The 15,836-nt window shown below is 34.7% G+C and overlaps 3 protein-coding genes across 3 annotated transcripts; 2 read left to right on the top strand and 1 right to left on the bottom strand.

Annotated features, from left to right (window-relative positions):
- Positions 1-1,239: 1,239 nt before the first annotated feature.
- LOC121244489 (ankyrin repeat-containing protein At5g02620-like) lies at positions 1,240-3,857 on the bottom strand. The gene is made up of 4 exons (XM_041142571.1): positions 3,753-3,857; positions 3,435-3,581; positions 2,080-2,528; positions 1,240-1,961 (listed from the first exon to the last, which is right to left on the bottom strand). The coding sequence occupies exons 1-4, from the start codon at positions 3,847-3,849 to the stop codon at positions 1,335-1,337; spliced, it is 1,320 nt and encodes a 439-aa protein (XP_040998505.1). The 5' UTR covers positions 3,850-3,857; the 3' UTR covers positions 1,240-1,334.
- Positions 3,858-4,155: 298 nt separating this feature from the next.
- On the top strand, positions 4,156-4,701 carry LOC121244808. The gene has a single exon (XM_041143017.1). It carries the CDS (start codon positions 4,156-4,158, stop codon positions 4,699-4,701), a length of 546 nt encoding a protein of 181 aa, XP_040998951.1.
- Positions 4,702-11,771: 7,070 nt separating this feature from the next.
- LOC121244809 (ankyrin repeat-containing protein ITN1-like) lies at positions 11,772-15,792 on the top strand. Its single transcript, XM_041143018.1, has 4 exons — positions 11,772-12,270; positions 13,155-13,301; positions 14,606-15,045; positions 15,163-15,792. The coding sequence occupies exons 1-4, from the start codon at positions 11,772-11,774 to the stop codon at positions 15,790-15,792; spliced, it is 1,716 nt and encodes a 571-aa protein (XP_040998952.1).
- Positions 15,793-15,836: the final 44 nt, after the last annotated feature.

The following is a 15,836-nucleotide window of genomic DNA, read 5'->3' on the forward strand; positions in this document are numbered from 1 at the left end:
AGAAGAAGAATTAACATTAAAAGAGATCTATACATTTAACATTTATAAGTAGCTAAAGAATTAATATGGTGATAAATGTTATTCTAAGACCTTTACACCACACATCATCCACTTGGCATAATTTAGTTTGTAAGATTTAAATTTTAAAATTTATTTTTCAAATTAAATTATGCAATATAGATTGTGGTGTACAGACTTAAGAATAGAGTTATTCATGGCCTCCTATCTACTTCCCAATGACACGTGCATGGGTATATATAAAACTATGCGTGAACAACAAATTATGAGATAACTTCCTAGCTATCTAATGGTAGCAGCAGTCTACCACAACGTGGAAGACACGCATGACACCTGGTAAATTTATATTTATATACTTGATTAATGAAGAAATTCCTCCAGTCCGGTTATAAATATACACATACATACGTGCATACATACATACATATATTTAGATTAATAGTTTGGGTTGGAAATAAACTAACAGGAGTTTAAGCATCTTTCCCATACTGATGGCTGACTTTTGCTGCCAATTTTTGAATGCCGTTTTTTGGCCAACTTTTCCAATGGTTTCCAAAGAAGTCCCTTATCTTCAGGTGCTAACTTTGGCTCAGTATCCAGAATTTTGAGTGCCGTATCTGTTCATAAAAACCAAGATATTTGTCATTGTTATATAGTCTATTTTAAGTAACTACCATTTAATATATAATTGGTTAATATATGAATTAAGTCATTTATAAAAACGTTATTTTCTAGTCACCATTATTAACATTTCTTTTTACTGTCATGTTGTCTTTTTCAGGAAAGAGAGAATTAGAGTAATTCTACGTATAATCATGAAGTGCGTAAACGTTGCATAATCGTTTTGAAAAAGAGTAGGGTGTACTATTAAAAAATTAATTTTTTTTATGTGGATCTTATGTTTTATTCACTTTTTTCAAAACAATTATGCAGTAGTTGCACAATTCACGATTGTAAATATCTTTTCTCGACCGAATTAAGCTGCATGACACCGTAGAAAATTCATAATATTCAACAACATGTTTATATGTATATATAATATATATGACAAACATCAGAATATAACGACAAAAATCATAGAATTATGTTACAAGAGAGTTTCGAGAGTCCTAATTAATAAAAAGTAGCAGCTTTCATATAATAATTATCACCAGCCCAATACTTGTGGATTTTATAAAAAACCAACATTATTCCAAGCTAATTAATGAAGATCAAGAGGACTTGCATGACTGGTTGTAGGACTGCTCAATCGGACCGAATTTCCGACCCGATCAAGAACCTGGGTTCTGTCATTATGTCCGGATTGGTTGCCATTCTCAAGCGTTTCTGGCTTGGAGTTTGAAAAGCCTATTCTGTGACCGGAAAAGGAACAAATTTGAACAGAATGCTGAGCGAAATATATCATACCAAAGGCCATAATGTAGGATAACAAACAAACTAACTAGAGCTGTGGCTACTATTCGGATCGGAACATCTATTTTGCTTTTAGAGACCAAAATACAGGCTGCACAGAAGGCTATTAGCATGCCTACTACTGCGATGAAAACGGTATAGAGTCCCAACCCCAACCTAAGATGTAATAATTTGAGGAAATCCTTTTCGGTGTAGGGTGACGTGTGGATTGCCATGAAAACTAATATTGAATACGAAGAGAATAACATGGCTACAGCATCTGATACGAGAAATAGCGTAAACCATTTGGTTTCCAGAAAGATAGGAATGCCTGTTTGTTGATTGTTGCCACCCGGTATTGTGAACGCAGCTGGGAAAACCACAGTTGCAATTAGTGCTGCCACGAGCATGCAAGAGTTTGCCGTTGTTTTCATCCACTCCTCACCATTCTTCCGTAGTTCTTCATGGGTCCTCGTAAATATATCCCGTGGTGTTTCTCCATCTTCATTCTTCTCGTTCGTTAATGACTTCGGCACGATCTTTTCTATCTCCTGCTATGAACAATTACTTGTAAATTAAAACATATAGAAAGGGGAGACCATGCAATATATACATGTTCGACGAGAAGAAAAGAAGTTGACATGATATTTTACACCTGCACATACGTACTTGAAACCACAACAACTCTCGTTGCATTTGAAGAGCCGCTCCAGAGACGATATTCAGTCGATCTGAAGAAGGCACTTGTCCAGCTAAGTGCAGCATGTTGTTTCCCCCTTCGGCACGATAGGTCGCAAGGTTGTTCTTCGCAACACCTATCTCATATATTAAATTAAAAACACGCTCTTGTCGATGTTTAATAGCAACGTGAAATAAACTTCCATATTCCTTGTCAACTTGCCATATGAGATCGGGATAACAGCGTATAAGTATAATTAGAAATTCAACGTTCCCTACTTTTGCAGCTTTAACAAGTAGTTTCATCATATGCTGGTCATGACCAACCGCAGTTGGTGAGAAATATGTGTTGTCTTCGATTAGCCGTTTCCAAAGGCGGTCAACTAAGTGATGGGCTGATGCTTGCATCAAAGCTTTGTTGCAGAACCGACCACTGAAGCCTAGTTAGGAAGATCGTCTGGTTAAACAGAAATATAAATTCTATATGCCAAAAGAATATCATATCGTTTAGGATATATATTATAATTAGTTCTTATATTAATGGATCATTATTTCATTGCTTCAACGTCGTCATTTACATTTTATTTTTCAATATATATGCTTCTTAATATTATAGCTCTATATATAGCGTGCATGGCTCCTATATATAAAATTGACATAGCTTAATTAATTTCTGATCATGAATTAATTATATATGCACATAAAATTGCAGTTAGTGACAAACAATTTACTTTAAGAGTCTCTGAGATTAACGTCTTCAAATTTAATTAGGTACTGGTTATTTGGACATGTTAGTTTGATGACTAGCCTAGTATCTTAAATACCAAATCGCACTAAAAAGAAGATTTATAAGTAGTTATTTATATATAAAAAATTAAAAAAAAAAAGCATTTATAAGTAGTTAAAGAATTAATATGGCAAGAAATGTTATTTTAAGGCCTCTACACTACAGGCAAACACCATCTATATGGTATAATTTTATTTATAAGATTTAAATTTTAGAATTTATTTTTCAAATCAAATTATTCAATATAGATTGTGTTGTAGAGACCTAAGAATAGAGTTATTCATGATGGCCCCCAATGCCACGTGCAGGGGTATTATATATACAACTATATATGCGTGAACAACAAATTATGAGATAACTTCCTAGCTAATGGTAGCAGCAGTCTACCACAATGTAGAAGGCACCTCTCTACGGCCGGAAACGTACACTTGGTAAATTTATATACTTGATTAATCAAGAAATTCCTCCAGTCCACAGTTATAAATATACACATGCATACTTACATATATACGTACATACGTATATTTAGGTTAATAGTTTGGGTTGGAAATAAACTAACAGGAGTTTAAGCATCTTTCCCATACTGATGGCTGACTTTTGATGCCAATTCTCGAAGGTATTTCAGCCAACATCTCCAATGAAAGCCAAAGATATTCCTGCTCTCCAAGTGCTGGCTTTAGAATGTCCAGAATTTTGTGTGCCGTATCTGTTCATAAAAACCAAGACATATTTTAGTCTATTTTAAGTAACTATCATTTAATAATTGGTTAATATATGAATTAAGTTATTTATAAAAACGTATCATATTACAAGAACAATAGCATTAATAGTTCATAATTAATTGTCTCAAACTGATGATCATAAGTGTAGGAGATACCATACAAATCGGTGGAAATAGTAGCGTTAAGGAGATTGATGTGATGCAGAGAATTCAACTCTTGAATAGGAGTCACAGAGTATAAATACGACACCATGTCTCTATTTCCAGTCTTTATTATTAGCGATAGTATTGTTTCCATTAGTTCTGTTACGTCTCTATTATTTCTCATTTTAGTAAGTTACATTTTAGTTACATTTTTAGTAACAGATAGGTTAGTTCTGTTGCTTAGGTATTTAAAATATTTCTTTCCCGCCTATTATACAGGGTATATAAAGCATTTCTGCTTTGGTGTATAAATAGAAGTCTTAATACAGAAAAGGATTCGATGCTCTGCATCTTTTGGCACTTTCTTGATATCAATCTTAATATGGTATCAGTTTGAAAAACACATTCCCGCGCAATGACTGATTCTTCTTCAGTATCATCTTCTCCCTCTGATCCTTCTTCTGATTCCTCCAGTCCTTACTATCTTCACCATGGAGATAGTCCAGGATCTATTCTTGTTACTCAAGTTCTCATTGGTAACAATTACCATACTTGGCGTAGATCCATGCTAATGGCCCTCACTGCCAAGAACAAAGTTGGTTTCGTTGATGGCTCTATTGCCAAACCAGTAGGTACTTCTTCTCTTTTTCATAGCTGGACCAGATGCAATAACATGATCTTATCTTGGCTTCTTAATTCTCTTGCTAAAGAGATTGCTGCTAGTGTCATATATGTCGAATCTGCCAAGGAAGTTTGGTCTGATCTTCAAGAACGTTTCTCTCAAGGAAATGGTCCTCGGATCTTTCAACTGCAGAAGTCTATTGCTTCTCTTATGCAGAATGATCTCTCTGTTAGTGCATATTTCACTCAAATGAAAGGTTTATGGGATGAATTGATGAACTATAGACCCTTACCTGTATGTTCATGTGGAGGTCTGCGTACATTGATGGCCATGCATTAGCAAGACTATGTTGTGCGTTTCTTGATGGGGCTGAATGACTCATTCTCTCAAGTGCGTGGTCAAATCCTTTTGATTGATCCACTTCCTCCTATGAACAAGGTTTTCTCTCTTGTTCTTCAAGAAGAGCGCCAGAGAGACATTGGATCACCTCTTATCTCTCACATTCCATCTGCTGCACTCTCATCAACAGCAAAACAGGCTCATCAGATTAAACCCTTCACTCGCAAAGATAGACCTATTTGCTCCCATTGCTCTGTTCCTGGGCATACAATTGAAAAATGCTTCAAGTTACATGGATATCCTCCTGGATATCGCTCCAAAGGAAAATATTCCACTCCATCATCTTTAGCTCATCAAGTTGTTGGTGATTCTACCTCTTCATTTCCACTCACACCACAGCAATGCCAACAGCTTATAGCTCTTCTCAATTCTGAATCACATGTGTCTTAGACAGCCAATGTGATTTCTTCAGTTGATCATCTTTCGGGTAAATTTTCTTCTGTTTTTTCCATTAAAACAACATTTCCGATGCACATTACTTCAGATGATTGGATCATAGACACCGGTGCCACGGATCATATGGTCCATTCCACTTCCCTTTTCACTTCTTTTCATTCCACACATAACTCGTTTGTCAAAATGCCCAATGGCATTTCTGCATCAGTTACACATATTGGATCCATTCATCTATCTCCACAGCTCATTTTGCATAATGTTATGTGTGTACCTTCTTTTCAATTCAATCTTCTTTCTGTCAGCCAACTAACCAAATCAACATCTTGTTGCTTAATTTTTTCTGGTAATGTTTGCTATATACAGGACCTCACCCATTGGAGAATGATTGGGAAGGGTAAAGCCAAAGGAGGATTATACATACTACAAAAATCAGATGATCATGTTACTCTTCCTTGTAATTCAAATTTCAATTCTGCTTATGTTTCACACTCTAATCATTCTGAGTTTGATATTTGGCATAAAAAGGTTGGGCCATCCATCCTTTTCTCGAATAAAGTTGTTGTCTTCTAGTGTACCTACTGCTTCCATAAATAATGACATTCCATGTTCAATTTGCCCATTTGCTAAACACAAGAGATTGCCATTTCCTTCTCACAGTGAACACATTTCTTCATGTCCTTTTCAACTTATTTACTGTGATATATGGGGCCCATTTCAGTCTCAGTCATTGGATGGTTTTAAGTATTTCTTAACCATTGTAGATGACTTTTCTAGAAGTACTTGGATTTATTTGATGAAGTCAAAATCTGAAACTCGAGTGCTATTGCAGAATTTCATTAATATGGTTGCCAATCAATTTTATTATTCTATCAAAACTATAAGGACAGACAATGGCACTGAATTTGCTATGCCTCATTTTTTTTTCTTCTAAAGGCATAGTTCACCAATTATCTTGTGTGGCCACCCTCAACAAAATTCAGTAGTTGAGAGGAAGCACCAACATATTCTCAATGTTGCTCGTGCTCTTCTTTTTCAGTCCAATATCCCTTTGTTTTTCTGGTCTGACTGCATTCTTACAGCAGTGTATCTCATTAACAGGATTCCTTCTCCCTTGCTAGCAAACAAAACACCATATGAATTACTTTTCAAAAAACCACCCTCATATTCTCACCTCAACGTGTTTGGCTCTCTTTGTTATGCCTCTACACTAGCTCACAATCGATCTAAATTTGCTCCTCGAGCTAGAAGATGTATTTTCATTGGCTATCCTCTTGCTATTAAAGGATACAAACTCTATGACCTTGATAGTCATACTATTTTTGTATCTCGAGATGTTGTTTATCATGAACACATCTTTCCCTTTAAGTCATTAAATCAAAATCTCAGTGCTTTACCACAATCCTCTCCTGTCTTTCCTACACCTATTCTTGATCAACATGTTTCTTTTCCATCCATTCCAGTGAGTTCATCTCTATTTGATTCTACAGAACCTGTCAATTCAGAATCCACTCATACAGAACCTGTTCCTAATCAATCCACACCTTCACAAGATCATTCTCTTCCTAGAAGATCTTCTCGAGTACATAAACTATCAGGTTATTTGCAAGATTTTCATTGCCATTTGGCATCCTCACAGGCTTGCTCTTCTTCATCTTCAATTGGGAATTCTGGTTCTTTATCAGGTAAGCAATATCCACTTTCTCATTTTATTGGTTATTCTCATTTGTCATCTAAACACAAAGCCTTCACCTTAGCTCTTTCAACCTTTGTTGAACCCAAGTTTTATCATCAAGCTGTCAAAATTTCTCATTGGAGAATTGCTATGGCTGAAGAAATTCAAGCCTTAGAAAACAATAACACTTGGACATTAACTAATCTTCCCCATGGAAAGAGTCCAATTGGATGCAAATGAGTTTATAGAGTAAAACTGAAATCTGATGGGACACTCGAGAGGTATAAAGCAAGATTGGTTGCTAAGGGTTTTACACAACAAGAAGGAGTAGACTACTTTGATACTTTTTGTCCAGTTGCCAAAATGGTTACTGTCAAGTGTCTTCTTTCCATAGCAGCTGCAAAATGTTGGCATTTAATCCAATTGGATGTCAACAATGCCTTCCTTCATGGAGATTTGTTGGAAGAAGTTTACATGTCCTTGCCTCCTGGTTTTGGTGACAAAAGTGATACAAGAGTTTGTAGGTTGAACAAATCCTTGTATAGTTTAAAACAAGCTTCAAGACAATGGTTTGCTAAGTTTTCTTCTACCATTCTTGATCTTGGCTTTAAACAATCCAAAACAGATTACTCTCTTTTTACACGATTGCAAGGCACTAGTTTTATTGCTTTACTAGTATACGTGGATGACATCCTCATTGCTAGTAATGATATAGAAGCTGTCAATATTTTCAAAACATTCCTTGATCAGAAATTCAAGCTTAAGGATCTTGGGTCTTTGAAATATTTTTTGGGTTTGGAAGTTGCAAGGAATAGTTCTGGTATCTCTTTGTCTCAAAGGAAATATGCCTTAGAGATTTTATCAGATACTAGATTCATGGGCTCTAAACCTGTTAAAACTCCCATGGAACAACACCTCAAGCTATCTCGAGTTGATGGTGTTATTTTGGAAGATCCTAAGGCCTATAGGAGATTAGTGGGCAGACTTCTTTACCTTACTATCACACGGCCAGATATCACTTTTGCAGTCCACACCTTAAGTCAATTCATGGACTCTCCTCGACTGCCTCATCTTCATGCTGCTCAGAGAATTTTACAATACATTAAAGACTCTCCTGGCAAAGGTTTATTTTTTCCTACTAGTTCCAATCTTCATTTGACTGCTTTTGCTGACTCAAATTGGGCTGGCTGTCAGGACACTCGAAGATCTATAACAGGCTTTTGTATTTTTCTTGGTACATCTCTCATTTCATGGAAATCCAAGAAGCAATGCACAGTTTCCAGATCCTCAGTTGAATCTGAATATCGAGCCATGGCTAACACAGTTTGTGAGCTTGTGTGGTTACTTTCTTTGCTCCATGATTTACAAGTTCCTCACTCTCAAGTTGTTGCTCTCTATTGTGACAACAAGGCTGCCATTCATATTGCAACTAATCCTATGTTTCATGAAAGAACAAAGCACATAGAAATAGACTGCCATTTTGTTCGTGACAAGGTTCAAGCAGAAGCTGTGAAGCTTTTTCATGTTTCCTCTCATCATCAATTGGCAGATTGTTTTACTAAACCATTAGGATTTCCTTTGTTTTCTGATCTTATATCCAAGCTGGGCCTTATCAACATACATGCTCCATCTTGAAAGGGGGGTAATAGAGATAGTATTGTTTCCATTAGTTCTGTTACGTCTCTATTATTTCTCCTTTTAGTAAGTTACATTTTAGTTACATTTTTAGTAACAGATAGGTTAGTTCTGTTGCTTAGGTATTTAAAATATTTCTTTCCCGCCTATTATACAGGGTATATAAAGCATTTCTGCTTTGATGTATAAACAGAAGTCTTAATACAGAAAAGGATTCGATGCTCTGCATCTTTTGGCACTTTCTTGATATCAATCTTAATATTTATTGCTGCGTAAAGTGGTAAAAAATCGATGTCATCCATGGGGATCAATGGCAGACATTTGTTCTTTTTCACCATCACCTCTGCAATTGTTACGAATTCTGATTGAGCAGCAAAGTAAAGGGCTGTGCAGTTGCTTGGTTTGATTTTCAATTCTAATTGTTCCGGTGTCATTTGTTTCATGAGTTCTTTTACAAAACGGGTGTTTTTTGCAGCTGCAGCATTGTGAAGAGCTGTGCCTGCATGTTTTGTTATTGGGGCTCCAAGGCAGTTTGGATTTTTCTGGATAAAAGCTTCAGCAGTTTTCTAGTCATCTTCTAGGGCAGCTCGAAGGAGAGGAGCATAAAAAGCACGAGATTGAGATAATGAGCTATCACTCTCTTCCATTATTTTTCCTTGATTTTTTCTAAGAATATTGAAAATTAATTACAATAATTAATATGATATTACGTGTGTGTGTGTGTGTGTGTGTGTGTGATGCTTAATTAGGTGACTAGATATATAGACAATATATGGGTGACGACTGCTTTAATTAAAAAATAAAACAGAAATCTCTGAAACATAAATTAATTTTCTATATATGTCGAAATACAATATTCATGCATATACGCAATATGTGATATTATTGATCATGATTTTTGAGCCAATATTATAATTAGGAGGGACTATCGAAACTGCTAACCTTCACAGTTGGAAATTGATGAGGTAGCTTATAAGCTTCGGAGAGAGGACTGCGTACGAACTCCAAGTAAATGAGGTTTTTGATACTCTCAACCTTGCACGAGAATTTTGCTACAAAGTGGATTATATTTATAGATCGACGTCTGGCCACCATTATGTAGTGATCATTATCATAATTAAGACTGGATATATATTAAAATGACTATATTGTCCAAATTAGAATACGAAAGATCAAAGATCCAAAACACATTATTGAGTCTTTACCCCCCCCCCCCCCCCCCCCCCCCCCCCCCCCCAAGTATTTTGGAACTTGCCCTGATCTTCTCAAAAGAATTGTTTTCAAAAAGAGTAATGATAAGCTTAAATCCTTTTTACAATAATATTTTAAACTGAGAATATTTTTATAAAAGGATATTATTTTTATGTTATTTTATAAAAATGTTCCTAATTAAAAACATAATTATTTAAATAATTATAAAAAAGATTTTACGTATATCATTAACGACAATTGTGTGAAATCACCACTTATCTCAAAAGCTTAAGCTGATGGAAAGAGGTAGATTTTCTTATTTTATATCTTAACACTCTCCCTTATTTGTGGACCAGACTTCTCAATGAGTAGGGCCAACAAGTGAAATATTTAATTAAATGGAGTAAAGTGTAGAGTCAGGATTCGAATTTAAGACCTCTGCTCTGATGCATGTAAAATCACCACTTATCCCTAAAGCTTAAACTGATAAGAAGAGGTAGATTTTATTATTTTATATCTTAACAAATTGCAATAACTTTTTTTCCGCGTTATGTAATATAATTTTACGTACATTTTTACTTCTTGGGATATGGAATATAATTTCATCCCGACATATACAATTGTAATTTTTAGAAAGCTCAGTTTTATTACCAATTAATAATTTTGTTTTTTTTTTTATCAAAATTATTAAAAGAACTTTCTTCTATATAGATAACATCCTTAATAAAATCTGGTAGTTGATCTGCAGCACTGCAGCAGATTGATTTAGTCAAATAAGTTTACTAGAGTGAGATAATACTTGTAGGCCCTTACAAAAACTTTAATATTTATCAATCAGCCTCAACAACCATGCAACAACTCTCAAGAGAAACGGTATTTGTGAGAGCTTAATTCAAACTGCTAATTAAATCATGAGCTACCTAACCATTAAAAAATTTATTTATGTTTTAGTGGTGGATTTTTTTTTTTGTCTATGGCCACATGAGAGACCCAAAATCAAGTTTTGCTATTTTCTATGGCCAACGATTTCTTAATTCCCATCTTCTCCTCTTTTGTAATGAGTAATATCCGATAAAAAGTTAAACGGGTGTGGAAATTCCGTTCCCATTTTGAACACAAACGGGTCGGATTTTCGGTTCAGGTGATTTCGGAAAAATCGGCCGGATCGGGTAAGCGGGTTTTTTGTTCACTCCTCAGTAACGCCATGTTCAAACCAGCCTGATGACGTCGACGTGATGATGTCAGCTAATTAAAAGCTGACATTTTTTGATTGGCTAATGCCATGTGAAAGGCTTGACATCCATTTGTGTGATGTTAAAGCACAAAAAACATTAAAATATTCACGTGATGTCTGCCTTTTTTTTTTTTTTATATATAGGACGTGATGTCTGCCTTTGTTGACCACTGCGTATTCTAATTTGGAGAATCAATAATGTGTTTTGGATCTTTGATCTTTCGTATTCTAATTTGGAGAATATAGTCATTTTAATATATATATATATATATAATATATCCAGTCTTAATTATGATAATGATCGCAGCATAATGGTGGCCAGACGTCGATCTATAAGTATAATCATTCTCGTGGAAGGTTGAGAGTATCAAAAACCTAATTCCCTTGGAGGATCACGTACGTACAACACGCAGTCTCTCTGAAGCTAAGCTAGCTTATCAATTTCTAAGTGCGCCCAGCTAGAATATATAGAAGCTGTAAGTGTTGTTCACCACCTCGAATATTACAATCTTCAGCACATGAATAGCCCTTCTCATAATTTCTTTTCTTTTACTTTCTGCAATCCATAAAGGTAAATATTCTGCTTCAAAATTAAATTTTTTAGAGCGAAGGTTTAGTTGTACGTTTCTTTTGTCCTGCTAATATAATTATATATTGGCTCAAAAATCATGACCAGTAATATCACATGCCCGCATGAATATTGTATTTCGAAATAGCAAAAAATTAATTTATGTTTCAGATATATATATATATATATATATATATATAAATATATATTGTCTATCTATTCACCTAATTAAGCATCCCTTGCATAAATACGTTAAATTTATTATATTAACTCTTGTAATTTTCAATATTCTTAGAAAAGATCGAGGAAAAATAATGGAAGAGGGTGATATCTCATTATCTCAACATCCTGCTTCTTATGCTCCTCTCCTTCAAGCTATCCTAGAAGATGACTGGAAAGCTGTTGAAGCTTTTATTCAGAACCATCCAAACTGCCTTGGAGCCGCCATAACAAAAGAGCAAGATACAGCTCTTCACTTTGCTGCAGCTGCAAAACGCACCCGTTTTGTAAAAAAACTTGTGAAATTGATGACAGTGGAAGAATTAGAATTGAAAACCAACAAATATTGCACGGCCCTTTATTTTGCTGCTCAAACAGAAATCGTAACAATTGCAGAAGAGCTGGTGAAAAGGCACAAAGATCTGCCATCGATATTCCCCGACAACTGCATCCAACTTTTACCACTTTACGCGGCAATAAGGACTGGAAATAGAGACATGGTGTCGTATCTATACTCGGTGACTCCTGTTAAAGACTTGGGTTATATGGATCGCTTTGAGCTCTTTAACGCTGCAATTTCCAATGATTTGTTTGGTATGTTGTCCTACGCACCAATACTTGGAGCATTAGAATTGGTTTCATCAAATTCATCTTCAAAATTTGATAAAAAATACATATTTTTCATAAATTCAAAAATTTATTATCCATAACCCTACATTGAATTAGTCATTAGATTTATCAAAATAATAATATAATATTATTATTTAATACTAATATTTTTTATTTTTTTTATATTTTACAATTATACTAACTATATATGCATTAATAATTTAATTTGATACTTAAATTATTGATACTAACCAGAGGGCTATTCATATTGTTAAAGTCAGAAAATGCATCAACACCCACCATGCAGTAGTGTTAGTAAAAAAGGCACTCAAAATAAAAGATGAAAGAATTACATTACACAAATTATAATAGGAAATGTAAGAAATTCATTTTATAATAAAATAATAAGAATAGAGAATGAATAGTGAGTCTTCAAATATAGAGATGAAGGTGAAGATATTGTAACTCAAAGCTTAAGTTTTGATGGTATAGTACTGAATCGCCAGCATTTTAACCTCCAAATCATCAAATTTTAATGAAACCTCCTTTTTGATAAGACCGATGGTGCTCTGAGCATCAGAGAATTAATTATGAACAATGCTATATTAGTGATCTTGTAATATTACATATTTTAACTAACTTCATATATTAACCAATTAAATGGTAGTTACTTAAAATAGGCTAAATAACAATGACAAAATTATTTGTAATACCCATTGCCTTTTGTTTGACCTAATGATCATGAAGTTTTAGTTCTTAAAGAGTATATTATATAGATTTCATGCACAAGACTTACCACACACACACACACACACACATATATATATATTATAAGAAAATGATCATATTAATTTGGTTTTTATGAACAGATACGGCACATAAAATTTTGGATACTCTAAAGACAGCACCTCTTAAAGAGGAGATACTTTGGTTTCTACTGAAAGTGTTGGCCAGAAAACCTTCGGAAATTGGCAACAAAAGTCAGCCATCAGTATGGGAAAGATGCTTAAACTCCTGTTAGTTTATTTCCAACCCAAACTAATTATACTTTACTTGCGTGTATCAGTGTATCTATTTATATATATTATATGTATGTATGTATTATATATATATATAATCAAGTATACAAATTTATCAAGTCTCCGGCCCTAAATGTGTTAAGAAGCCCCTTTTTTAACAGTTTAGCAGCTTATTAAAAGTGACACTTTCTCTCAAGTGTCCGGCCAGTTTTTTTATTACAAATATAATAACAATTTGATGAAAAGTTATACCAAGTCACCAGCTTGGAATGACAAACTAGTCTTACTTCATTGTATTAAATCTTTAGATGATATCTGATTATCGGATAAGCTATATTTTTGTATTTGCGATCATGTCTTAAACAATTCTAAGACTTACTGTTTCCTTTTTACACATAGATGCATGAATGCATGCAAGAGCATATCAGATTTTTTGGGTTGAAGCAGCTATTCTTTCTCTTCACTTTTTTTCTTTTTATGGATAAAGGGGAACAAATAAAATTAAGGAAGTCAGAAGGGATGTAGTTGTGATGGTTCATGATCTCAATCATATTTTGTTGTTCATCATGCATGGGTCAGAGGTGTGCGGCCTTCTACGTTGTGGTAGACTGCTGTTGCCATTAGGAAGTTAACGCATATTTTGTTGTTCATGATGCTTAGTTATATACCCCCTGCGTGGCATTGGAAATTAAGTAGATAGGAGGCCATATTTTATATATATAATTAATCTCTGAGACTCTTAAAATAAATTGTTAATCGCTACGTTTTCAAATTGTACTAAGTACTGCTAATTGCAATTATATATATATAGACACACACACACACTAGATGATCGATCCATACTCGCATGCAAATCTGACACAGAATGCTAGCTAACTAATTATGTAGTGCAATTTGCAGTACGCGTACTATAATCAAGCATATATAATTAATGAAAAATTCAAGTACTCATCGTCCATATAATTTTTTAATTTTTTTTCTTACCAAAAGCATCACATATGATTTTTTACTTTTTTTCTCTTACTAAATGTGTGGTATATGGATGATAAGTAGAAGAATTTTTATTTTTTGCAAGAATAATACAAAATAAAATATAATAAAAAATGTGCTGATGTGTGTAGTACTGTAGGAATGATGAGTTGAAGGGCTTATAATTAATTCATGAGAATATGTGAATTTAATCACTTAATTCATATATATATATACATACATATATATATATATATATATTCTTTTGGCTTATATATATAACTATTATTTCTTTTTAACCAAATTAACGATCTTCTCTTAATCCTAATTAGGCTTCAGAGGTCGGTTCTGCAACAAAGCCATGATGAAAGCATCAGCCCATCAGTTAGTTTACCGCCTTTGGAAAGTGATTGTAGACGGCGACAATTTCTCGTCGACTTTGGTTGACGGCCATCATGTGGAAGTACTTGTTGAAGCTGCAAAAGTAGGAAACGTTGAATTTCTACTTATACTTATTCGCTCTTATCACGATCTCATATGGCTACGAGACAAAAAACATGGAACTTTATTTCACATTGCTATTAAACATCGACAAGAGCGTGTATTTAATTTAATATATGAGATAGGTGTTGCGAAGGTCAACCTTGCGACCTATCATGCCGAAGGGGCAAACAACATGCTGCACTTAGCTGGACAATTGCCTTCTTCAGATCGACTGAATATTGTATCTGGAGCAGCCCTTCAAATGCAACGAGAGTTGTTGTGGTTTCAAGTACGTACAGATGTTAAATATCATGTCAACTTCTTTTCTTCTCATCGCACATGTATTGCATGTTCTGCCCTTTCAATATATATATTGTTTTAATTCACAAGTAAATGGTTATTGCAGGAGATAGAAAAGATTGTGCGAAAGTCATTTGTGAACGAGAGGAATGAAAATGGAGAAACACCCAGGGATATATTTGTGAATACCCATGAAGAACTACGGAAGAATGGTGAAAAGTGGATGAGAAACACGGCAAACTCTTGCATGCTCATGGCAGCACTGATTGTCACCGTGGTTTTTCCAGCTGCCTTCACAATACCGGGTGGCAACAATCAAGAAACAGGCATTCCTATATTTCTAAAAAGCAACTGGTTTACGGTATTCTTCGTATCAGATGCAATAGCAATGTTATTCTCTTCGTCTTCAATATTAGTTTTCTTGTCAGTTCTCACGTCACGCTACACGGAAAAGGATTTCCTCAAATCATTACCTCGTAGGATGGCGTTAGGACTCGCTACGCTTTTAATCTCAATAGTAGGCATGCTGATAGCCTTCTCTGCAGCCTGTTTTTTGGCCTTTAAAGGCCAAACAAGTGCTTTCCCAATCAATATAATTGTCGCGGCGCCCACTGTCCCAATTAGTTTGTTTATTACCCTGCATCATGATCTTTGGTTTGATATATTCCGCTCAGCATTCTATTCTAGGAGGTTCCTTTTCGGGTCACAAAATAGGCTTTTCAAGCGAGTAAGCTAGGGAAAGAAGGAAAAATCTGGATAAGGCATTTTCGCGCACCCGTT

This window comes from Juglans microcarpa x Juglans regia, chromosome 8S (genome assembly GCF_004785595.1).
Source record: "Juglans microcarpa x Juglans regia isolate MS1-56 chromosome 8S, Jm3101_v1.0, whole genome shotgun sequence".
NCBI lineage: Eukaryota > Viridiplantae > Streptophyta > Magnoliopsida > Fagales > Juglandaceae > Juglans > Juglans microcarpa x Juglans regia.